This window comes from Rhamphochromis longiceps, linkage group LG22, assembly GCF_057381845.1.
Source record: "Rhamphochromis longiceps isolate RC_006_pf linkage group LG22, R_longiceps_female_GT1.1, whole genome shotgun sequence".
Classification (NCBI taxonomy): Eukaryota; Metazoa; Chordata; class Actinopteri; order Cichliformes; family Cichlidae; genus Rhamphochromis; species Rhamphochromis longiceps.
Window position 1 is genome coordinate 2,540,271 of NC_140577.1, and position 24,490 is coordinate 2,564,760.

The following is a 24,490-nucleotide window of genomic DNA, read 5'->3' on the forward strand; positions in this document are numbered from 1 at the left end:
CATCTCCAGAATTCCCTCTGGGAAAGGTTCGTCCACCAGCACTCAGGAAGGATCGGATAAAAAACGTGAATCCAGGAAGAGTGGTTTCTTTAATCTCATCAAACGAACATCCCGTTCAGAGAAGAGCCATGGATCTGCCGCCATCACCCCACCTCAAGCTGCCTCTTCTGCCACAGCTGCACCCCTTTCCCCGTGTCCAGTGACTTGGGAGACGACACCGGCATCTCCCACATCACCTGTGAAAATCTGTCCCATTGTGCCGGAGCCCGAGCAGGAACCCCACAGGTCTCACTCTTCGAACCACACAGATTCTGAGATTGAGGCGTCTCCAGCTGCCACCGAACCTGCAGAGGAGGAGAAAGAAAAGAAGAACGTGGAGAGTAAGGAGAACCTGGAGAAGACAGAGCATCTGGAGAAAGTGGAGAAGAAGGGAAACCCCCATAAACCCCGTCACATCGGAGTTCCTATGATGAGAATGGACCTGATGGCTGAGATGAAGGCCAGGCAGGAGAGAATGGCTGGGAAGAAAGTAGGTGGAGTTTAAAGTTTGGATGCATCATTATCCAAAATATAAGACATGAATGTTCATGGGGTGGACAAAATAATAGGAACAGACCAGTACCACATTACTGCTGAGTGCAGCTACAGTAGTAAAGTAGATTTATCGTCAGAACTCGTCAGAACGATGCAGCGACGTAAGCCGAGCTGCAGATGTTCCTAATGAAAAGGCCAGTAGGAGCGCACTCAGTGACTGAATATAAAAACGTCTTTCTCTGGTTTCAGACGGAGGCAGCTCACGCACAGGACAAGGTGGACGGTGACAAAGGTTTGTGTCTTTATCATCTTACCTTCAGATGAGGCTGAACATGAAAGGCGGGGCTCCACATGAAATTTGAAATGCCATGAAAAATGTGATGTTTCAAGCGTGCTGGCTCTGTGCTGACGGTGCTGTCAATCGTCTTCCTGCAGCCAAGTCAGAAGTCCATCCCGCCGTGCCAGCAGACACTGATGAATCTAAACCAGAGCCATCACCCAGGGCTAAGCCATCTGGTGTCACCCCCAAACCACCCCAGGCTACCAAAGCACCCCTGGTAGCCTGCACCTCTGGACCCCTCAGCCCAGCTAGCCGCCGACCAAGCAGCACCTACGTCTCTGGTAAGCAGGGAGAGTGCGAAGCCACCACTTTGAAGCTGAAAAATATATGCAGTTCCCATTTAAAACCAGACCAAGTGTCTGACTGGTTGATTCCTCTGTGTGTCAGATGAATGTGGCAGTGCTCCAACGGGCAGCTTGTCTCCCAAAGCACCACTTCCTGCTCCTCGCCTGAAGAGGGCACCATCAGAACAGGAGCGAGCGAGTACCAGCAGCAACCCTGCAGAAGCTCTCTCTCCTCAGAAGGGTTAGTACCTACAGCACTGTGCAAAAGTCTTGAGTCACTCTGATTTCTTTATATTTTTCTTTCAAGCCACCGGACCTCCTTATACTTGTTTTCATTGTTTTTCATTGGACACCGTCATTTTCGGTCCAGTCCTGGATGATCTCGTCACAGCTGATGAGACCGATGGACAGAAAAGTGCCGTCATACTTTGGTCCACCGTGCAGTACCGTCTGCACATTTTTCAGCAGAACAATGATCCCACATACGATACCAGTGCAGTAAAACCACTATGGGTCATGGATCGGCCTCCCCAGAGCATGATTGAAGCAGCACATCTTGGTTTCCTTTGCATGGATCAGATGTTTCAATAAATCGCAGCACTTATTTTTCATTATCCTGGTAAAATGTAAAGAAATGAGGCGTCACACAAGACTCATATATGTAAAACCTTTCAATAAACAATTTAAGATAATCAATCTTTATTAAAAGGCATCAATCTCAGTCTATAAACATTATAGTTCAGGTATTATTTATTTATTACTTATTTTTTTATTGATAAGGTGGTTTAAATTCGGCACAGATGGTCACTCAGACGATGTCAGACAGCCACGGCTGCTGAGACGCTTCCCTGCGATGAAGGCTGCACGACTCGCCGCTCTGGCAAAGCAAAACACTTAATTTACCAGGTTCCTGCATGTTTAATGGAGGCTTCCAGGGCCGTGTTTGACGCCTCCACACGCCACACATGTTACGTCTGAAGCGATGGTCTGTCACACTTAAAGCAGATGCGTTCAATCCCAGCCTGTACTTGATACGTCCAAATGTCACTGTGCGGGGGATTTGGTAGTTTAATGCTTTAGTTGTGTAATTAACGCTCACAGGGACTCAGTGTTTTTCCTTAAAACAGCGACTCAGCTGCGCGATAAGAAAAAAAGACGACTTCTCTTCTTTTTTTAATTGTTGTGTAAAAAGATGTGATTTTAAAATCACATCTCTTTGACTTTAAAGTCAAAGAGACGAGAAGAAAAGGTCATTTGTACGTTTCCAGGACAGTTTATTGCACTCTTCAGAGTGAGTGTGTTTCAGCTGATGAAGCGTTGCAGAATATCTCAGTGTGAACCGCAGAGTTGTTGTTTTAACCTCGTTCAATATTTTATTTTTAAAGCAAACTTACACCCACTAGCTTTAGGATCACCACAATCCTCTTCTTTGGAATCTAAACTATCAGAGCTCATCAGCTAATGCTAAAAAGTTTAATCATCAGTTTGCATCCACGTGTTTAATGGGTGCAGATACATGCAACCCTGCACATTAGCACACAAATATTATACCAATTATATATTCACGAAAACTTAAGGAAAGACTGATCTGTTCGTACAATAAGATGTGTAATTTGTCCAATATTATTCTCAGAAGATGTCTTAAAAGGCACCGACACCAGCAAACACAGAGCAGAGGTCCAGTGGAGGTCGGGACGCCTGTCAATCAAACGGCCTGCGGCAGTTATGCTAAACTGCTTTAAAATTTACTCAATAATAAAAAAGCTTTTTTAAAATCATCCACTATGAAGTTATATTGGAAAGATTATTGAGACACTTTTTGCATCAAGCTGTAAACAAACTTTGCATTTTAACAGAAGAGGCTTTGGGGATGGAGCCGCACCTTCAAGTGGCCATTAGAGGAACTGCACTTTATTTATTTCCTTAATTTTCATTAGTTTCTTTGATACCGTCTTCATCCTGTAGGATAGTACCTTTCTGACTTCCAACACTTACCTTTGCATTCAAACCGGTTCCTAATCAGTCATCGGTAGTTCATATCTGCTGTCCAAGTCCACGCTGGGAAATCAAATGAAGCCGCTGAGAGTTTTCAGCTTCAAATTCGTGTCGGTCTTTACGGACAGTGTGTCCTTCTCTTCCAGAAGGTGAGAGTTCCACAGACGGCGATGTGTTTGATGGATCCGTCGAAGGCGCAGCGTCTGGCGCGGGCAGCCAGCGGTCGTCATCTCTGAAGAGGACAGTCAACCTTTCAGCTGCAAGCGAGGACAACCGAGAGCGCACCAAATCCCTCCCTGCCTACGGTACAACCAGTCACACTTACAATCACTGCATGTTGGTGCTCGATGGATCAGTCAGGAGGATGATCTGCTGTATTCTGTCTCTGCAAAGATGTTTTGAATGCCCAGAGCATCACGAGTAATCTGCAAAACCTCAGGCCACAGCAGCTCGCAGCATCCTCCCTGCTGATTGGGTCTAGTACTGTATGAATAATAATCACATCCTCTTTTTATAAAAACAAGCAAACCTCATAGTAAAGTATACAGACTGTATTCCACAGGCTTGAGGTGGTGTTAGAGTGCATCAGTATGATTATCTTTATCACTCTCTGCAGTGAGGCCTCCATCTCTGTCTGACGCACCTCCGAGTCCAGCTGATGAAGAGGCCGATCTCAAGTCTAACAGCAAATCAGAGGACGAGTCCAGTGATGACACGACATCAGTCTGACACCTGTAAGGTGTTTGCAGTCACCTAAATCCTGCTCGGCCACCTTTAAGGAGGCCGATCCCGTTCATACGGACAAAGACACACGTGTAAATATTTTTCTTTGTACGTGCAGTGGATGCTGCACTTTGTCATGCTGTTATCAGTGGGACTTTCCCGACCTTGGATTAGTCCCAGCTGTCAAAACAACGTGCACATCAAAACAACCCCACCACTGTTTCTGTCCAAAGCTCTAATAGGACCATGAAGAGCAGGAGGATGGGTTTTATCTGTGGCTGCTTAGATGAACATACTCAGCAATAAAAAGCTCACTTAGTCCAAAGCACTGAGGAAAATGAGTCTGACTTGTTGTTTTTGTGCGACTGTAAGACGGTCAAAGTCTAAAAATCTTTCTTTATTATCTTTAAATCAGCAAATTCAAAGCAGCTGGAAAATTCTCAAACTCATTAGAAGAGCAACAAACTAGTCAAAAAATTCTGTTCTGAATTCTCTGTCGCTCCGTTCTGATAGCGAGATAAATCATAAATCAATCTGCACATTGTGACAGTGATGTTTCCTCAAAGACACGCGTGTTTGAGAGCGAGTCCACTCCATGGACTTGCAGCAGAAAAGGAACAAACTGAACTCCGGCCTGGAACATTAAAAGCAGTGACTGAAGGTTGGGGATGCTTTATATAAGCAACGTATTAGCTTGTGCCAAATGTAACAGATGTTGATTTATGTGTAAAAGTCCTAGACTCCAGCTCTAATGTCATAAAGCAGCATTAAATATAAGGTTAATGTCCACGACCAGCCAGCAGGCTGAGATGATTCCAGATGTTCCCAGGATAAAACACAGAGTAGGAACGATTGTTAAGCCAGAAACGATGCGGTGTATTTAATTAGAGCACCATCAGATTATCATTATTATTATTTATTTTTATTTTTTAATCAAGATCGAGATGTAACATTTTAGCGACATAAACGGAGCGTCAGAGGAGCAGTGAGACGATGCTGCGTTTATGTCGAGTGGACTGTAAATGCTGCTTTCGTCCACGTCCACTTCCGACTGCAAACCTCCAATTAGAGCCTTCCAGTCACCGCGGAGGGAAATGATACAGACGCCTCATTTCATCCACAGCTTGGCCTTCAGCCCAGTTGAACAGTGGGTTTGAACCCAGAAAAACAGCTGCTACGCTCATTTTACGTGATGTGAACACAGCAAATAAACCTCAGCAGGTGGAGACAGAACAGCTCGTGCTCCTTTTATTTATTTGCTCAAAGTCAGGCAAAAGTAAGCCAACAAGGAGGATGGTAATATTAAGATTTGAGATGCAAAATTTAAAGCAACAGTTCACCCCAAACTCACGTTTGCATGTTTTCCCCCACCCTGTATTTCTGGATTGTGTCGGCGTGGGTTCCCCGCTTTTTCTTATTTAGTTTTTCTTGATCATGAAGTGCACAGTAGTTCTTGAAGCACCTGAAAATACACCTGAAAACCTCTTTGCTGAAGTCACGCCCCTGTTTCTCATGAAGTCCACAAACTTTGCTGTGAGCAGTTTCATGTGGGAACTATTTTCTTTCTACCAAACTACAACCATCCAACAGTCTGCTCGGGGAAACGAGCACGTACCCATGTTGGGACGTGATTCCTGTTACGGGATGTAAACGCTGACGAGTCCTCTTGAGCAGAGCTGTAATGTTGGCTGTCTGCGTGCTTCTCTGGGCTGGTAGAGCTATGGTAACCGTTCCCATGTGAAGCTGCTCTTTCCACGGCTCGTGGAGGGTTTTTATAACGAGCCGGTCATGATGTCTGGAAAGACGCATCACTGCTGAGCTATTCAAAGGTACTGTTTGGCCCTTAGAGCACCCCGAGGTGAGTTCACATCTCTGCAGCTGATCTCTCGGAAAGAATAGCACATTTGATTTGGAGGTGAACTGTCCTGTAATATTTAATTGGTTCTATCTAAATGAAAATAAGCAGTGCGTGTATCCGAAACATCAAACTGCCTTTGGTAAATGTCACCATCTGTTACTCTTCTGCTATCACGAGTCCATAAAGTTCAGTGTTTAAACAAACAAAGTGATTTCTGTTCATCATGTACTGCTGCCCTCACCGATGTATCCTGTAAATATGAGCCGACACTGATTACAGACTAAGAGGGGTTTGTGTCATGTGATTTAAAATCCTTGGTGATGGGTTTCTTTTCTTTTTTATCTGTTTTTATAGATTTGCTGTAAATGTGACAGCGCACGGTCAGATATTTCTGTATTTGAATGTTTATACCAATAAATATTATTTTACTTGTGTCTCTCTCTCGCTCTCTTTACACGCATGTCTGTTGGGCACTCTCGCTCACCCCTCCCTTCATATATACAGACCACCAAGTCTTTATGCTCATTTGGCTGATTTCAGGCGACGCCTGAGCAGATTTTATTTCAGGGGGACAGAGCGTCTTTGTCTCTCTGTGAGGACGTCGGGCACGTTTGTTTCCTGCCTGTAGACTGGTCTAAAGCACCATGGACAGCACACTGGACAGACTGGACGCTGCAGGATTCTTACAGATCTGGCAACATTTTGACATAAATGGTAAGAAGGCGAGCTTTTTAATGGACCTTAAATTACTAATATATATAGATATATGAACGTATTAAAAAGATATCTGGCATACAAACTGTATAATTGATTTGAGTTTGCTACTGCTTCTAAATACAAAGTGCAAAACTTGACGTGATATGAAACCAGTGAGTTGGGACGATCATGTTACAGCAGCTTAACAAACAGACCAATAATTAAATAAAATAATAGCTTAATAATGTACAGTAATCAATAAAATGGAACAGGACACGAAGAAATGCAAAAGTCCTTAAGCAGAAAATAATGATGGAATTCAAATAAAAGTAAAACTAAACTACAATCAAATACAAAAATAAACTAATAAATTGTTGTGATTGTGATTTGTAGCTGATGGAAGTGAATGTGTGAGATGATGATGATACGTGTGAACAGTGCAGGGTTTAATCAAGCTGTTGAGACTTTCTTCAGTTCCAGCTTCAACTTTGTGACTTTAAGAGGAAACTCAGTTTTTATCTGAATTATAACAATTAATTTTAAACAAACTACATTGTTTGGAAAGATTGTAACCGTCGCAGTAAATCCTGTTATGATTCCGCTCTCTGAAAACGGCTCGTGCAGAAGAACTGAACCAGTTTAGCTGGAAGAAAGAAGTGAAACTGTATCAGTGTCACATAAGCAGTTCTACTCGAGAGTAAGTGACAGAAAAACCATCATTTTGTTTCTGTCTTAGACGACGGCTACATCGAAGCCAGTGAGCTGGAGGCCTTCTTTAAACACACGTTGCACAAACTCGGGATGAAGGTAAGAGATCCACGTGTGAGAACGGTTAACGATGAGCGAATCGTTTCCTGTTGGCCAAACGAGGTTCTGAACTACAGTTTGTATTTTTTTTAACATTTGCACTGTAAAAGTCAGACACGATTAAAACAACTATGGTAACTTTTTGGTAGCATTTGGATTTTTCTGGGTCAGCTGTCACATTTAAAGGCCTCGAAAACTTCACTGTAACTCCCAGAGGTTAAATAATAATAAGTAAACAGGACCCAGAAATGCCCAAAACTCATTAGCTGCAGACTGACGTCCATGCTGTTTTCAGAAGGAGGAGATAACTGAGGACAAAATCAGAAGGCTGAAAGAGAAGTTCATGCCTGCGTGTGACATCAGGGCTGACGGACGTCTGCAGATCCAAGAGGTACGAGGTCAGCCTTCGATGTGTTCTGTCAGCAACCAACAAGCATATTCACTCCTGTACAAAAAAGACATACATTACAAAAAAGAAGAAGAAATTAGACTCAACAACAGATTCTTCTGTCACCTTTTCAGCTGGCCACACTGATGCTGCCAGAGGAGGAGAACTTCCTGCTTCTGTTCCGCAGAGAGACGCCGCTGGACAACAGTGTGGAGTTTATGAGGGTGAGGGTCAAAGGTCAACAAATAATGGAGCGATGAGGAATGGAGGAGGAGGAGGAGGATGGGTATTTAATGAGTAACAGTGTGGAAGAGCATTTCACAAATCAGAGATTAATCAATATCAACAGTTTTGTTTCCTTTTGGTATTTATGTGCACATTTCTGAAACACCATGAGTCACAAAATGCTCAGAATTATAATTACATAGATAATGCATGCAAATAAAACAAAATACTAAATGAAACTGTAAAGGCGTTAACCTTTTAATTTAATAGACAATCAATATTCCCTGTCTTATCAATCATTACGAATGACACCGCTCTGCAGCCCCTAATCTCTTTGTAGGGCGAGAGTGTTCAGCTGTTGGCAGCAGTTGGTGAGGTGTGGATAAAGGCACACCTGAGGGAGGCTTATTATGTAATTTAAATTAAAACCTCTTCTTTGTGAAATTCTGGTATTAGTCTCCATATTTATGTTGCAGCTTTTGAGTCGTAACAGAGGAGAACCTGGATTTCTTTCTTTATTTTTAACCATGGACACTTTGGTAAAAACACGTCGGGAAGCTCCACCTTCTCTGGTTTCCTCCTTGGACATTGCTTCAGTTACTTTAAACTTAGTTTCAGCAGGCTTCTCGCTGACACCATCCTCCTCCCGTTCTCTGCTTCACCTCCAGCTAACCATCTTTCCTTAAATAGGAAAATGAGGAAAATTCCTCACCAAGAGAGTTGGAAACCATCGATGGAAAGTTCTGGGCCCACCAGCATGATGTTTGCTCACCATCTGCCCTACTGTTCACATTTGGCTTCCTGTGACTTTGCCATCTTCCACAACATTTACGTGAAGTTTCACACACTTGTAGAGATCCACTGTGCATCCACTGAATGATCTAAAAAGTGCAACGTGCTGGAAGAGGTCCAAAGCTGAACAAGGAAAGGACCTTGAAGGGGAGACCTGTAGGTTAGACTGTTGTCGGTGTGGCTCAACCTTCGGCACAAAGACGAACTGTAATTTCATGTTAATGGTTTATTTTTAGGATTATTCCTTTTTTTCTTTTTGCAGATTTGGAGAAACTATGACACAGACAGCAGTGGCTACATCTCAGCTGTTGAACTCAAGGTGACTGTTCAAATCTGAGGAAATATCTTAAAAGCAGACACAGCTTTCGGAGGTGGTGAAATGATTTCAGATCCCCAAAAATCAGCGATTTGCTTATTGTGTGAACCCAGATTAGATCGTTATTGGGGCTTAATTAAAATGAAAAAGCACATTTGGTGGAGTTTCTCTGTGGCAGACACGTCTTTCTTGTGTCTTTCTTCAGGGGTTTCTTCAAGACTTGTTCCTCCAACATGGGAAGACCATCACCCCCAAAAAATTGGAGGAGTACACTGACACCATGGTAACGGGCAGTGAGGTTGGGATTTGGGGGGCAACAAGTTTGGCTCATCTTCACTCTGACGGGGTTTTTTTTCCCCCTCTAGATGAAAATGTTTGACAAAAACAAAGATGGCAGACTGGATCTCAATGACCTGGCCAGGTACTGTTCGAATTGTTTCACTTTCTGGCACCAACGAGTGTTTTTACACCCTTTTTGCAGCAACGCCTGCAGTACTTTTTCATGGGGGTGACACAGGGGAGGGGGTGAGGATGGGAAATCGTGAGGGACATACTACATGACACACTACAGATGACAAAAACTGTATAAGCAGCACTGAGGGGGCCAGCACATTTTGGGGGGGATGGCCCCTGCCCCCCCTTGGTGGCACCCCTGTCACTTTATCGGTCATTTTCTTTGTTTTGATCGATCGGCCTCTCTGTGTTCTTTTGTTTTTGTGACCTTGCTTGTCACGGTTTTGAGTCTCTTTATGATGTTTTTACATGTTTTTCTATTTTGTTTTCATTTTCTATTGTTCTGCTTTAAAATATTTTCTTTTTTTGTCCTTGCATCCCGATAGAATCACTCACAAAAGCCTTTGAGGGATTGAAAATATTTATTGGATTCTATCATATTTCTATTTGACAAAAATCTGTTTCTTTTCTCCAGAATTTTGGCCTTAAAAGAAAATTTCCTGCTGAAGTTTAAGATGGATGTAAGTGTGAAGATGCTGACTTGTAGTGTAAAGTGGATAAACTGCACCTAACAACAAAGCCACTGTGACTGAATCATATTTAACCTTCCATACTCAGTTTGGATGTTCATTTATTCATATTCAGTGCAACATTCTGCTCTCAGGCTTGCAGTCAGGAAGACAGAAAGAGGGACTTTGAGAAGATATTCGCTCACTATGATGTTGTAAGTGGAATTTTGCCCACTTTAATAATCATCTCTTTCTCATTGGGCTTGAATTCTTTTGTTGTTTTGTAAATAGTACAACCAGAGAGCAGGACTGGTTCACGCAAAGCACATTTTTCATGTAGCTTTAAAAATGTGAATAGAGAAAGAAAACCTTTGAAGTTCTGACACGCAGTTATTCTTGATGATAAAATAATATTATGCCACGTGTGTGTAGAGTAAGACGGGTGCACTGGAGGGCCCTGAGGTGGATGGATTTGTCAAAGATATGATGGAGCTGGTGAAGGTATAACTCTTACTCTTACGATCCCGACAGCAGTGTTTTTGTTTAGTGCTGTTTAAATGTTTCTGTTGTTGTATGATTTTTGATATCACTCACAAAAATGCAGTTATTCTGTAACATTAAAAAAACCCTTACAGAGTAGGGTTGGTACTTTCTTTAAATAAACCTTTCTTTGTTTTAATAACCTGTAGAGACTTTTATTTGAAGCATTTAAATCCACTAAGACTTTCACAGCTATAAATTCTTTCTGCAGCCCAGCATCAGTGGGACAGACCTGGATAAGTTCAGGAAAGCCCTGATGGGTCACTGTGACATCAATGGAGACGGAAAGATCCAAAAGAATGAGCTGGCTCTCTGCCTCGGCCTTAAGCTCAGCTAACTGACCCTGGAAACATTCAAAGAAGTGTATATCCTTCCTTCCTCTGCTGATCTCTTTTACTTGCCGTCTTCTTTGTATCCTGCTGATTGTCTTAACTCGTCCCTTTTCTTTCTTCACCTGTGGTTTCTCGTCTGATCCCAGTTTTTGCAGGCATGTTGATAAATGGTGTTGTGTTTTTATTAACTGGGTCATATTTCCATAACTGTAAATATCTTTCTTTATTTGAAAATATTTTGCATTAAATGTGGATCTTGCCATAATGACATTACTCTACTGTAGATAAGTAAAACATATCTATCTGCTTTGAATTATTATAATGTTGCTTTTTCCAACGCATGCTGATTCTGCGTAATGTGACTAAATCACTGTTTGCATGACATTACTGTGAAAGTAGCAAAGATAGAAGAGATTTAATAAAAATGATTTACGTTTTGTCAGTAGTGTCTTTCTGAACATAAACCACAGGAGTCACAGACGACCGGCAGGACTCCTGAAGTCTTTTTACTGAAAAACATCAATCTGGCAACAAGGACCACCTTAGATTATTAAATATCACATAACAGGAAACAGTCCTGTTTATTACTTTGAAAATATACCTTTCATATGCTGTCCCTCCAAACTGATGCTCTAGATTTAAGTTTATATTAAAGCCTTCTATCCTGAAACTAATCAGAGGATGTGCCTCTTACGCTGAGTTAGTATAAAGTCTTAGAGGCCTGTACTGTGAAACAATTTTAAAAACTTCTACATACCCAGGACATCTTTTCTCCTATTATATTTGGCTTCATTTACCCTAACAAATCTCCACATCTACCAGAACTTGTTCACATAAAATGAGCTCAGTGAACCATGATGCCGTGTTGTGTCTGCTTTACCCCAGACAGGTTTAAGGTTTATTTGTTTATAATAAATCCCTCTGCACCCATCAGAAACTGAATAAGAAAGAAGAACATGTGCAAGAAGGCTGTAGTTGTTGCAGTAAACAGTGTGTTAAGTGGATGAGTTGTACAGGGAGCCACAGGCAGGAATGACTTCCTGTGTCGTTCAGTGGTGCTTTTCGGTAATCTCAGTCTCTCACTGAACGAGCTCCTGTGACTGACCAACATGTCATGGAGTGGGTGGGAAGAATTATCCAACATTGTCTTTATCTTGGACAGCATCCACCTCTCCGACACCACCTTAGGAGAGTCCTGCTCCATTCCTACAACATTACTGGCCTTGCGGATCAGTTTTTTGAGTCCCCCAGCATGCAGCAGCATAAAGGATCGCACTGACCACAACAGACTCATACAAAATCCTGAGCATTGTCCAGCAGATGTTGAAGGACCTCAGTCGCCTCAAAAAATAGAGACGACTCTGGCCCTTCCTGTAAAGTGCTGTGGTGTTTTTAGCCCAGTCCAGTTTATTGTCAATGTGTACTCCAAGGTATTTATAGTCCTCCACAATGTCAACACTGACCCCCTGGATTGAAACAGGGGTCAAGTGTTTCCTGGTCTTCCTGAAGTCCACGATCAGTTCCTTGGTTTTTGCCACGTTGAGCTGCAGATGATTCTGCTCACACCACGTGACAAAGGAGTCGACCACAGCCCGGTACTCTGTCTCATCATCCCTGCTGATGCATCCAACCACCGCAGAGTCATCAGAAAACTTCTGAAGATGGCAGGTCTCTGTGCAGTGGCTGAAGTCTGTGGTGTAGAGGGTGAAGAGGAAGGGGGAGAGGACAGTCCCCTGTGGTGCCCCTGTGTTGCTGATCACCTTGTCAGACACACACTGTGGGAGACGTACATATTGTGGTCTTCCTGTCAGGTAAGCAACAATCCAGGACACCAGAGAAGCATCCACCTGCATCGCTGCTAACTTATCACCCAGGAGGGTCGGCCTGATGGTGTTGAAAGCACTGGAAAAGTCAAAAAACATGACGCTCGCAGTGCTCGCCGGCTGGTCCAGGATGAGCCTTTCCAGGGTCTTCATGATGTGGGAGGTCAGTGCGACAGGTCTGTAATCCTGAGGTCACTGGGACGTGGCGTCTTTGGTGCAGGGATGAGGCATGATGTCTTCCACAGCACCGGGACCCTCAGACTCAGACTCAGCATGAACACTTGATGGAAGACTCCACAAAGCTGGGGGGCACAGGCCTTGAGGACGTGGGGACTCACTCCGTCTGGTCCAGCAGACTTGCCTGAGTGGAGTCTCCTTTCAAATGTGAACCTGCAGAAAACTCCTTCCTATCTACATTTTATTGGTAAGACTAAACAAAAATATAATGCTAACAACATTTCTACAACCATGTAGTGGGAAAAAGGGACAGCATGTGGTTTTTTATGATAAAATATCATAAAGCCTCTAGAAACCAAAGTCTTGAATTTTCATCACTAGGTTTATTTTAGTATATTTCATAATTTAACACCCATTTTAAGATAATAGACCAATAAGGAATGGGGTACCTTGGTGTGAAGACATGTCAGTTTAAAGTCATTATGCACCACAAATTTGAATGTAAACTCTATTGGATTTAGGTGGCATCCAAAAACTCGTGGTTGGGTGTCTCAACAATTAGACACAGGGGCTAAAGTTCTGTCATCACTTTGGTCAGCTGATCCTGTAAGTAGTCTACAAACTACGCTGGCTAATTAGTTTAATTCCAAACAGCTGCTGAGGTGGATGGAAGGGCCTCTGCTAATCTCTCCCGCCTGATTCAAATTAGTGCTATATGATTGGTTCTCAACCTGTTGTTTGTTTGCAAGCAACAGTGCGTGATCTGCAGGCTGCTGGGTTGTGCTTTCTGAAAGATGGCCTCTGGACCTTGTGTGAGGTAAACTTGTTTTGTTCCATTTTAGCAAATCTGTTGATATGCTGACTTTGTTTAACACACATTGTATTTCCAGGGTGTTGTTGCTCTCACTGTTGGCCTTCAGCAAGCATGCTGAGGGTGAGTATTGATGTGTGCAAACTACATTATGCAATCACTAACCTGTTAGAGCACTGTCGATTTAATTTTCTCTTTGCAGCTCTTACTTACAGGAGGAGCTACTCCAGTGTCATTAAGCCTTATTTTGGGAAGCCTGAGGATTTTCCACACAATCAGTATCTTGTCTCCAGACATAAGAGCTATGCACAACCCCGAAGCTCTCTGGGTGTTTATGGGCCTGAAAATGGGTCACCTGAGAGTTCTTACCCCACTGCTGCAGGTCTGCCTGGTGGTGCTGGTGCTTCCTCTGGTAGGCCATTAAATGGTTACCTTCAACAAGAAAGCATGTCTAGCTACAGATCTGGCTCATCACAACCCCACAAACCATCATATTACCAGGGTGATACTGATGGTGCCCTCCAGTCCAAGGATGCCATGTGGGGTTTGGCACCATCCCAGAAAAGAAACTGGATTGACGCAGGAATCGTCTCAAGTTATCCAATTGAGATGCGTTCTGTGCCCCAGCGGCCAAGTAATGAGCACCAGACCCAGCCACACGACAAGCAAGAACAGTTTAGCGATGAGTCCAGTATGTTTCAGTCTCGGCCCCAGCCTCGCCCGCTGCCCCAGCAGCCACGCTACGAGGCCAGCAAGCCCCAGGCCCGGCCTTTCCCCCAGCAGCCACGCTACGAGGCCAGCAAGCCCCAGGCCCGGCCTTTCCCCCAGCAGCCACGCTACGAGGCCAGCAAGCCCCAGGCCCGGCCTTTCCCCCAGCAGCCACGCTACGAGGCCAGCAAGCCCCAGGCCCAGCCTCGGCCTTTCCCCCAGCAGCCACGCTACGAGGCCAGCAAGCCCCAGGCCCAGCCTCGGCCTTTCCCCCAGCAGCCACGCTACGAGGCCAGCAAGCCCCAGGCCCAGCCTCGGCCTTTCCCCCAGCAGCCACGCTACGAGGCCAGCAAGCCCCAGGCCCAGCCTCGGCCTTTCCCCCAGCAGCCACGCTACGAGGCCAGCAAGCCCCAGGCCCAGCCTCGGCCTTTCCCCCAGCAGCCACGCTACGAGGCCAGCAAGCCCCAGGCCCAGCCTCGGCCTTTCCCCCAGCAGCCACGCTACGAGGCCAGCAAGCCCCAGGCCCAGCCTCGGCCTTTCCCCCAGCAGCCACGCTACGAGGCCAGCAAGCCCCAGGCCCAGCCTCGGCCTTTCCCCCAGCAGCCACGCTACGAGGCCAGCAAGCTCCATGTCCAGGTACAACCCGAGCGTGAACAGTTGGGCGACGAGTCCAGTAAGTTTCAGCCTCGGCCTTTCCCCCAGCAGCCACGCTACGAGGCCAGCAAGCCCCAGGCCCAGCCTCGGCCAACGCCCCAGCAGCCACGCTACGAGGCCAGCAAGCCCCAGGCCCAGCCTCGGCCTTTCCCCCAGCAGCCACACTACGAAGTCAGCAAGCTCCAGGGCAGTGAAGCCAACTCTCCAAGTGGAGGTGTGCTGCAAACCAAATCTGGCATGTGGGACTTGGCTGACCCAAGAAGTTTCAGACCCATTCCAGTTTCATTAAGAAATCTCTACAGGTGGCCACAGCAACAGGCACCCATCTACAACAGATGTTAGCAATAGGTATTTCTGAATGGTTGTCTTTTATTTGTATTTGTTTTGTTTCTAAGAAGCTATAAAAACTCCATTTATTTTTCTCTCCTCAGGTTCTGGCCTCACCTGCAGTTCGTTCTGGCATGGCATCAGATTTTCTGAAATTAATAAAGTGCACAGAGCTGCAGTCCCTGGCTATTGTTAAAACCTCCTGTTTGTTCAGTTTTATGCATGCTCTCATGATAAACTGAGCTGCTCAGTAGATCTAGGTTTGTACTGTTGCTACCATAATGTTGCAGTATACAAACTGATGCACAAAAGGCACTTTTATTTCCCCCCTGAAATAGTTAAACATAAAATTCCTCTCAGGCCTTAAGCCCCAAAGATTGTAATTATCTTACAGTTGTGTAGCTTAGCAAAGCAAACCTGCTTAGCTTTAATGTTTCACCAAGTGTTCAGGGTTCACAACCGCAATTTTCACTTCAAGAACAAGGGGTGGAAACATGGCAGTTTAATGCCTTCTATCAATGGCAAAAATTACAGTCCAACCAGATGCTAAACGGAAAATGGTGGTAGTCTGCCAAGCAGGTGGTCACTATTAGGGATTAGCATAAACTAAGGCAATTCAAAGCACAAGCAGCGATTATAGCTTTGAAAGGTGTGGGTGTCTTGTTTTTGGGGCCCAGTTGTGATCATTCCTTCACCGTCAGTATCAGGTGTTGTCTTTTTGTGCCTTAAAAGTAAACTGTATTAACAGACTCGGATTAAAGTGTTTTTATTCTGTAGAGAATATTCACTATTGCTTTGTCTTTGGACAAAAAGTCTTGAGTATTAATATACATATCTCATAGATGTATCATCAAATGCTACTTTCTTGTCTTTTCACTTTTCTGCTGCTTCTTGCTCAAACAGAGTCCCACCCCTCCTCCTCTGATAGCTGTTATTAGCTTAGTCATCTCCAGTTTGGGGAGATAATGACAGTGCTGTTTTTTTGGACACTGACTTCCTGTGTGTGTGGTGTTTCTCCCTGTCATTAAGCAGCAAGTCTGTGTGGTCAAAATGACACAGCTTTGACTGCAGGAGACGCTTCACCATCCGATCCCAGCTCCAATGAACTCACTGTTGGTTTTCCATTTTCAGCTTTCGTAGTGTCTGTTGCTTGTTTGGGGGTTTTACCATCCTTTCCTTTACTCATAGATAGAGATATCATTTATTGTAAAACTTTTTATAGATATTTTGTAGCACACCGTTTACAGTACAGTGTTGTGGGCTTTGCTTTACATTCAATCAAAATGCACTTTAGTCAAAAGTGCATTGCAGTTCATCTGCAGTAACATATATTTGTTTTATGGATCTTTTACTCCCTCATTTATTTAAACAGTGTCAAATTGTAACAACAACCACTTCAAGGCGCTTTATATAGTAAGGTAGACCCTATAATACATACAGAGAAAAACCCAACAATTATGAGCCCCTATGAACAAGCACTTTGATGACAGTGGGAAGGAAAAACTCCCTTTTAACAGGAAGAAACCTCCAGTCAGAAACTGCATGAAAGGCTACGGTTTGCAAGGCAGCAGATGTAAAGCAACCAAGGCAGATGCAGCTGCTTAAATCAAACTCTATTGAACAAAGTGTTTCAAAGATGATTAAAAAGCTAATAAAAGAAATGACATACTTCAATAACTGACATATAATTAACAACACAAATCAAATAAATTAATTACAAATTTGAATGAGTAAAACATTACAAAAAATTAATTGATAACAGTTAGAAAATAAAATAAGCTATAAAGAAAGATAACTTTAGATAAAATAGATTAAAAGGAGTACACCATGTACAAAGTGTGTATGAGTCCTGATCAGTGAATAAAATAACATAATCCAATGGTAAAGACTAGAAAACAGCCATCCCTGTGGTTTAAAGAAAACAAAATAAACTGGAAATAAGTTTGAATATTAGTCCAAACAGAATTTCTATAATGATCGATTCTTTCGATAGCAGATATTTATGTTTGTTAAGGTTCAAAAATTGAGGAAGGAGAGTACAAACCACCATGGTCCAGAAGCTCTTGGTCAAACAATGATTTTAATACACACGTGGGAAGATCGCTACAGACAGCAATTGATCTTCGACTTCCTCAAAGCATACACAGATTTTTATAGCATCAGGGTTTGATTTACTGACGCCCCCTTCATGCGTCACAGACAGGATATATACACATACGTCAATATCAAAACCACAACGACTTTTGACACAATTTAAAAGAACAATTGTCTTCTATCTTCATAACAGGTGCTTCCTGTCACTGCCGGATGCTCGCTTGTCATCTTGACACCTCAGCAGCAGTTCGGCGACAAACTGCTTTTTGCAATCCCAGCAAAACATAATTAAACTTTCATCTATAAATGATTCTCTCTAACTGAGTGTGTGTGTCTGTGTCTGTGTGCTAACCACAATTGCACCCTGTTTCACCTCGCTGACTAGCTCCTGACCTCTAACCAGACAGAGAGACAGAAACCACTCTCGTATATGTAATAATCGAACTGAAACTATGGATATATCATCTACTTAAAATAAATGTTTTAATCAAGAACCTCTACTAAAAGCTTAATAAAAGAATATAAACGTATAACAGAATCTTTTGAATAACCTAGACATTGCTTTCACTTCTGCAAACTCTCTGCAACTTCCTGTCAGCCTGCAACTTAGTCTTTCTGAAAGACACACACTGTTTAAACCTCTGAATGCAATATAAACTACAGATTATATTCTTAATGCAATGGTACTGTTGATAATTATTTAACAATAGCAGTAAAATAATTTCCCTGCTCCACATGTTCTAGAATCAGTTCTCGTACTTAAGTATAGATATTTTAGTAATTTGAGGTAAATTTGTAGTTTATCATTAACAAGAACAGTAACTATATTACTGGAATTGTCTAAATGACGGTAGGAACTACAACAGTCTGTTGCAGGGCAAACACAGAGAGAGAGAGAACCACTCACACTCACATTCACCCCTATGAGCAGCTTAGAATCACCAACTAACCTGACCCCACTCACTTCACGTTTTTCGACTGTGGGAGGAAGCCGGAGTATCCTGAGAGAACCCACACCAACATACCAACTCCGTGCAGAAAGGCCCTGGCCTGGATGAAATTCTAACCACCACACTAATGTTCAAATACCATTAAGAGCACTGCACACTGTGAGGCAACAGTGCTACTGCACCACCTGAATATCTAATCCAATAGTATTTTTTAACATCTGTTAGTTTCTTACTATTTCTTACTTTTTTCTTGAAGTTTCTTGAAGTTTGCAGCAGAATAGCTGTTTCCTCTGTTGGAAGAGGCGGCCATCTTGGAAAATGCTATCGCGTTAAAATTCTAGTGACTGACAGGATTTTTCAAATTAACGGCTCCAGAGAGACAAAGACACAAGATTGTAACAATTCTCTACTTCTCTAGTTGTGTAGTGTGTTCTCTCATAGAGTCCTCAGAGGTCAAAGAATATAAAACAGCTCACAGTAAGATGTAAAGACCAAACATGACTAAACATGACCCGTTATGGGTGGGTGGAGGTGAATGCTCTGTTCTTTCTGCTTCAGTATCTTGTCTTGATAGTTCAAACTACAGAAAACAGAATGCTCTTACAATCATCTCTACCAAGAGGTGATTGTAATGTTTGTTATGTGGTTACATGTAAGTGGATAATGTAATCCACTGTGTGTTGTTGCTTTTTCTCATACTGTTTTCTGCCAAAGCTTCACTGACTACATTTGACCATTAGATGTCCTCCAACCTCCATGAACACCAGAAGTCAGACGTCAGGGTGACGTTTACGGTGACACAGACAAAATAAATCACTGCACAAGACTTCAACTGACCAAACTTTCTTTGGTGTCCGGCTCATTTAAATTGTAGCAAACTTTAAAAATAAACTCATTTATGAACTTCACTTTGACAGTAATTTATACTTTTTTTATTATATTTTTATTGAAAAAAAAGGACTTGTTACAATAAAGTGCATTGATATTATTTAGTCGAAAAAAAAAGACTTTTTCTTAGTCCTTTTGTTTTACATTCAGGTAACAAAAAGTGATCTCGGTGCTTGACAGTGTTTACATAATCCAGCACGTTTAACTTATTTACATAAAGTAAATTAGGTATAAATTATGAAGTAGATGGTCGACCTGACATTGTACAGTACATGGGAGATACGCCAATTCAGAGCTGGTCTTATATTTCAAAAACCACCTTAAACCAATCAAGTGTTGGTGGAGTTGGATTTGACACTTTCTGGTTATTAATTTTTTGCTGGCTGCTAATAGCTCTTGTAAGAGCTTTGTGTCCCCTCCCCGGACCGAGCCAGCAACCAGGCCCAAGTACAAATTTACAAAATTAATATCAAATTTTATCTTAAAAACCTCACACAGAGTCTCATGAATTCCCAGCCAGTAATTATTTAAGTTAGGGCAGTCCCAAAAGATATGGGAATGATGTGCCTCTTCTGATCCACATCTTCTCCAGCATTCTGCTGTCCCATTTTTATATTTAGTTTGATGAGGGCTTTAGAAAAATCTAATAATGTTCTTCCAGCAGTGGTCTCTCCAATTAATGAACTTGTTGAGTACCAATGAAAATTACAAATCCTCTCCCAGTTCTCGTTTGTTTACCCATCCTTGATTCCAATTCCCATTTAATCTTAATATTTTGAGTAGTATCCTTCCTGGGCTGAAGAAGCACATCATATAGTTTGGAGATTGCCTTTCTCAGAGAACCAACACATGCTCATTTAACTATCTTAAACATTTCTGACTCAACCGAGTTTGGGTTTGGGATATTGCAATGTTTGTTAAAATAATCCCGCGTTTGAAGGAACCTACTTGTCTTAGGCCAGTTCTTGTTTGTAAAGATTGAAAACTCTGTAGTGTCCCTTTATGTGTGAAGGGATGGAGTGTTGTTAGTCCACTCTCTATCCAGGACTGAAATCTGGTAAATAAATGATTCTGTTTAATAAATTATGCTCATGCTTCAACATTAATATCTTTTATGAAAAATGTGGGTTCACTGTGAATTTTCATTATTGCATTTTCTTTAATCTCCTTTTTGGCTGCTCTCGTTACTGTGAACATACACATGCACTTATATTAATGCACATGTAAATGAATGTATGACGTGTATATATGAGTGTGTGGAACAATATGCAAACCAGGTTCACAGATGAAAACACTGAAACACACCTCACCTCACAGACTGAGCGTCAGACTGGTTCATGAGAAAAGAAAAGATGAAGATTCATCTTTGTGATTTTGTTTCCTGTAGATCCACGAAACACTCACTAGGGGGCGGTATAATTTTAAATATCTGTCCTACTCAGGTTTCTATTTCTTTAAATCACGAGCTCGTAATGAAATGAAACTTTACTGAGACTTTTATTGTTCAAGAACTCAGCTCAGTAGGTTATTATTTTGTGTGGCTGCATTTAGAAGTTTTGCATGAATGACAACTTCACTTGCAGACTGACAATAACCCAAATAAATATTTTAATGACTAATTCTTTTAAACATCCTGTTTTTACTCGTCTAGTTCTAGCAAACAAACCACAATTTACCTTCTTTAGATTTAAATGCTGGAAACAAAACATTTGTTTTACTGATATTATTTTTCTTTTACATGTTTGAACAGAACAGATTTTTCTGTAATGTTAAATACGGTCATTTTTCATATATTATTCCACTTAACAATAATTTAACTCTTTTGTAATCTGTAAAAAAAAAAAAGACTAAGTATCAATATGAAATAATTTAGACTGTTTGTTCTTTGTCAGAGAGCCATGCCTTTCTGTGACATTTCTTTTGCACATTTTATCTAATAAAATATTAATATCGCAGGCCTCGGCGTGTCTTTTGTTTAGAATGGCTTTGGTTGTCATACTTGAGCAGTTATTTGGGTCCTTTGTGTTTCTGTGTCACTAGCTTTATATTGTGCAGTCATTTCCCAGCGCTATCACAAAGACAACACCCTCATCTTTCCATTAAGAAAAAACCTTCCTGTGCTGAAGGCGGGGCCACGGGAACGCGCGTCCACGACCTTCCAAGCGCGCTCCCGGGCCGTGTCTCCTTCAGCTGTGTCAGAGGAGCAGGTTGGTGTGTGAGGTTGAGCTTCCCCGCTCTGGCGCGTCTCTGCTCCTCCGGCTGAAATGGGATTTGTGCGTTCCGAGTGGACACCGACCGGCTCCTGCGCTCCTGCTTCTGTCCGCCTTCTAGTCTCCTTCAGCCGGGGAAACCCTGCAGCGCAAGTGTGAGCGCTTACATCCGCACCGAACAGCGTCTCTCTCCCTCCCTGTGAAGCCCGTTTGTTTCCCGACGCTTCATTTATGGACTAAAGAAGCTCCGAGTGAGCGTGTTTGTAATTTCCGTTCACACAGCTGAAGATGGAGACGATGATGGAGAGGGAGTGCAGCGCGCTGGGGGGGCTTTTCCAGACTGTCATTGGAGACATGAAGGTAACGCGAAAAAGACGCGATTGTTCCACCTGATCCTGGTGGTTAACATCTGTGTTACACACATCTGATGTTTAAGGCAGGGCGGCTGCTGCAGAGGCTTCTGATCTGCAGACCCTGTTGCACAAAACCAGAGAAAAGCGTTCCGCCTGTGCTGGAGATTTTAGCGACATCATTAATTTTCTAATTAGCCCGAAGTGGGAGGTGAGCGCAGTCTGCTGGTTCTTAATGTTCAGCATCTGATCGCCTGCAGCTTTCTCCAGCAAATGACTGTAGCATGTAAACCAAGCTTCATCCCGGTAACCAAACACAGCTGCAGGCTACTAATGCATCGGAGGGATGAATGACACTGTTGCAGTGACACTGCAGGAGATAAACACACAATGAAGTGCAAAATGCTCGGTGTCCTCCCCGAGCTTCACAGAAAAAATCACACTCCCGGGGTTTTGATTGCCACAGGGGTGCGACTGCTGGGATGGGCTGCTTTAACAAAACAAACAAACAAACAAACAAAAAACATTTCAGATATATTTCTAAATCAATCTCGTCTGTAAGAGCTGCCAGAATTGTTGTGCCAGATAAAACATTTCAGTCTCAGGCATGAAATAGTGACAGAGCTCGATTTGTTGGAAATTCAACAGCTTTGCTCAAACCTTTTAAAAATGGCTGCTTTCATTTGTTCCAGCTTTTAAAATGTGAACATTTCTGCTTGTCTTTGTTCTAATTGTTGCTTTTAACTGGGTATTTATGGCTGAATTTTCCACCTTTCTGTGTCAAACACGTCATTGATTAATTGAGGAAATAAATGGCAGCTTAATGACAGTGAACTGAGTCATTAGCTGCATTTCCCTGAGCAAGAACACAATCAGTTATGGAGACCCGATGGCTGTAACTGGGGTGTTCTGTTGTAACGGTCGTGGGGCTTTAGTGTTTGCATGTCCACCAAACTGACCCATATTTAATTTGAATGGCAGGTTGTAACTGGCAGACACCCATCAATTGCCATACACATGTAGCACATACACTGTAGGAAAGACGCAAGCTACTCATGAGCAAATGGCAACGCAATCAGACAGCAACAAGCCATAATGACCGACACTAATATGAGCTGCCATATGTTAGCCAGAGGACAGAAGTAAATTAATAGCAGCACTTTGTGTAATAATCAGTATATGCAGATGAGAAGTGGTTAATTGTAGATGAACTCTGGTGACAAACCAGTAAAATAGCAGAAGTACGTTACAGAGAACTGACTTCCCATCAGCCCCTCCATCCTGGGTCCTGCTGCGCCAGGCTGGCTGTGGTTCAGGATTTATGAGTTTTATTGAGTCAGATTATCTCTTTGAGAAAAAGATCTGTTTTCCAAAATAGACCTGAAGACATGAAGCATTCAAATTCAAATTCAAATTTTTATTTGTCACGTACACAGTCATACATGTAGTGAAATGCTTGGACAACTGCTCGTGACCTAAAGAAAACAAAAAAGGAAAAGGCTATGAATAAGAAAGGAAATAAATATGAAAAATTAAAAAGGGTAAATTTAACTAGGAAGGAATAAAATATAAATTAAGGTTAAAAATGAAATAACTGTACAACACAAATTAGAATGAAGGGTAAATTTAACTGGGAAGAATAAGATAAAATATATAAATTAAAGTTGAAAATAAAATAACTGTACAACAAAATACACAATATAGAACTATATAAGAATGTATGAAGAAATCTAGATATAAATAAATATATACACAATAACAGCAGCTGTACAAGTATTAACTGGAAATGAAGAATATAGTGACCAGTGTTGTGCAAAAACAATGTCCAGAAAGTCCAGTGTGTGTGTAAGAACTGTATGTATGGGTCAGTACTGTGTGGTGGTGTGATTGAGAGACCGTATCGCCTGCGGGAAGAAGCTCCTCCTCAGTCTCTCTGTGTTGGTCTTCAGGGAGCGGAATCGCTTTCCTGACCTCAACAGAGAGAACAGTCTGTTGTTGGGATGGCTGAGGTCCTTCACGATCTTCCTGGCCTTGGTCCAGCACCGCCTGCTGTAGATTGAGTGCAGGTCAGGGAGCTCGGAGCGGATGGTGCGCTCAGCTGACCGCACAACCCTCTGTAGAGCTCGTCTGTCCTGCATGGTGCTGTTCCCGAACCAGGTTAAGATGTTTCCCGCCAGGATGCTCTCTATGGTGCACGAGTAAAAGTTCCTGAGCACCTTGGAGGGCAGTTGGAAGTCTCTCAAGCGTCTGAGGTGGTAGAGACGCTGTCGGGCCTTTTTCACCACGGTGTTGATGTGACAGGACCATGACAGGTCCTGCGTGATGTGAACTCCGAGGTATTTGAAGCTGTCCACTCTCTCCACTGGGCACTCGTTGATGACGGGGGTCTGGTAGTTCCTCTCCTGCTTAGTGCTGAAGTCCACTATCAGCTCCTTTGTCTTTTCTGATAAACACACGGTGAGCGTGAGGACACGGCACAGCTAAGACCAGATATTAACAAAATGAGTTTTATTAACAAAGCCAGTTATGAGTCCAGCTAATATCTTCAGTCTGTTTTCATTCTATAGTTTGATGCTTATCTGAATTGGATGTTGAGCTCCTGATGAGTCAAACTGTGTATTATTTTGTAAAAGTCAGCATCACTGTCTTTGGGTAAAGTAACAACAGGACAGTCAGAGGTAGAGTAAACAAACAAAGCCACAGATC

The 24,490-nt window shown here is 42.7% G+C and overlaps 4 protein-coding genes across 8 annotated transcripts in view; all 4 read left to right on the forward strand.

The window, feature by feature from the left end:
* carmil1 (capping protein regulator and myosin 1 linker 1) overlaps nt 1-6,126 on the forward strand; it is a 31,570-nt gene extending 25,444 nt beyond the window's left edge. Inside the window, exons 33-38 of one of the 2 annotated variants that reach the window (XM_085396456.1) lie at nt 10-529; nt 784-826; nt 970-1,155; nt 1,262-1,399; nt 3,303-3,458; nt 3,770-6,126. In XM_085396456.1, coding sequence (XP_085252582.1) covers nt 10-529; nt 784-826; nt 970-1,155; nt 1,262-1,399; nt 3,303-3,458; nt 3,770-3,882 — 1,156 coding nt within the window. In that variant the 3' untranslated portion in view covers nt 3,883-6,126. Of the gene's footprint in view, nt 1-9; nt 530-783; nt 827-969; nt 1,156-1,261; nt 1,400-3,299; nt 3,459-3,769 lie in introns of both variants that reach the window. The other variant, XM_085396455.1, reaches the window with a different exon arrangement.
* A 170-nt stretch (nt 6,127-6,296) lies between these two features.
* On the forward strand, nt 6,297-11,190 carry LOC146643078 (secretagogin-like). The gene is made up of 11 exons (XM_085396457.1): nt 6,297-6,448; nt 7,167-7,237; nt 7,533-7,628; nt 7,760-7,849; nt 8,905-8,961; nt 9,164-9,241; nt 9,324-9,379; nt 9,887-9,932; nt 10,076-10,135; nt 10,353-10,421; nt 10,672-11,190. The coding sequence occupies exons 1-11, from the start codon at nt 6,379-6,381 to the stop codon at nt 10,795-10,797; spliced, it is 819 nt and encodes a 272-aa protein (XP_085252583.1). The 5' UTR covers nt 6,297-6,378; the 3' UTR covers nt 10,798-11,190.
* A 2,351-nt stretch (nt 11,191-13,541) lies between these two features.
* On the forward strand, nt 13,542-15,646 carry LOC146643079 (uncharacterized). Its single transcript, XM_085396370.1, has 4 exons — nt 13,542-13,609; nt 13,683-13,726; nt 13,806-15,313; nt 15,397-15,646. The coding sequence occupies exons 1-3, from the start codon at nt 13,587-13,589 to the stop codon at nt 15,305-15,307; spliced, it is 1,569 nt and encodes a 522-aa protein (XP_085252496.1). The 5' UTR covers nt 13,542-13,586; the 3' UTR covers nt 15,308-15,313; nt 15,397-15,646.
* A 5,753-nt stretch (nt 15,647-21,399) lies between these two features.
* The window catches only part of LOC146643080 (protein MTSS 1-like), a 66,775-nt gene continuing 63,684 nt past the window's right edge, over nt 21,400-24,490 (forward strand). For all 4 annotated transcript variants that reach the window (XM_085396315.1, XM_085396316.1, XM_085396313.1 and 1 more), the window contains exon 1: nt 21,400-21,794. Coding sequence is in view for 3 of the 4 variants with exons in the window: in XM_085396316.1 (XP_085252442.1) it covers nt 21,723-21,794 (72 nt within the window). In the remaining variant the exon portion in view is untranslated. The remainder of the gene's footprint in view (nt 21,795-24,490) is intronic.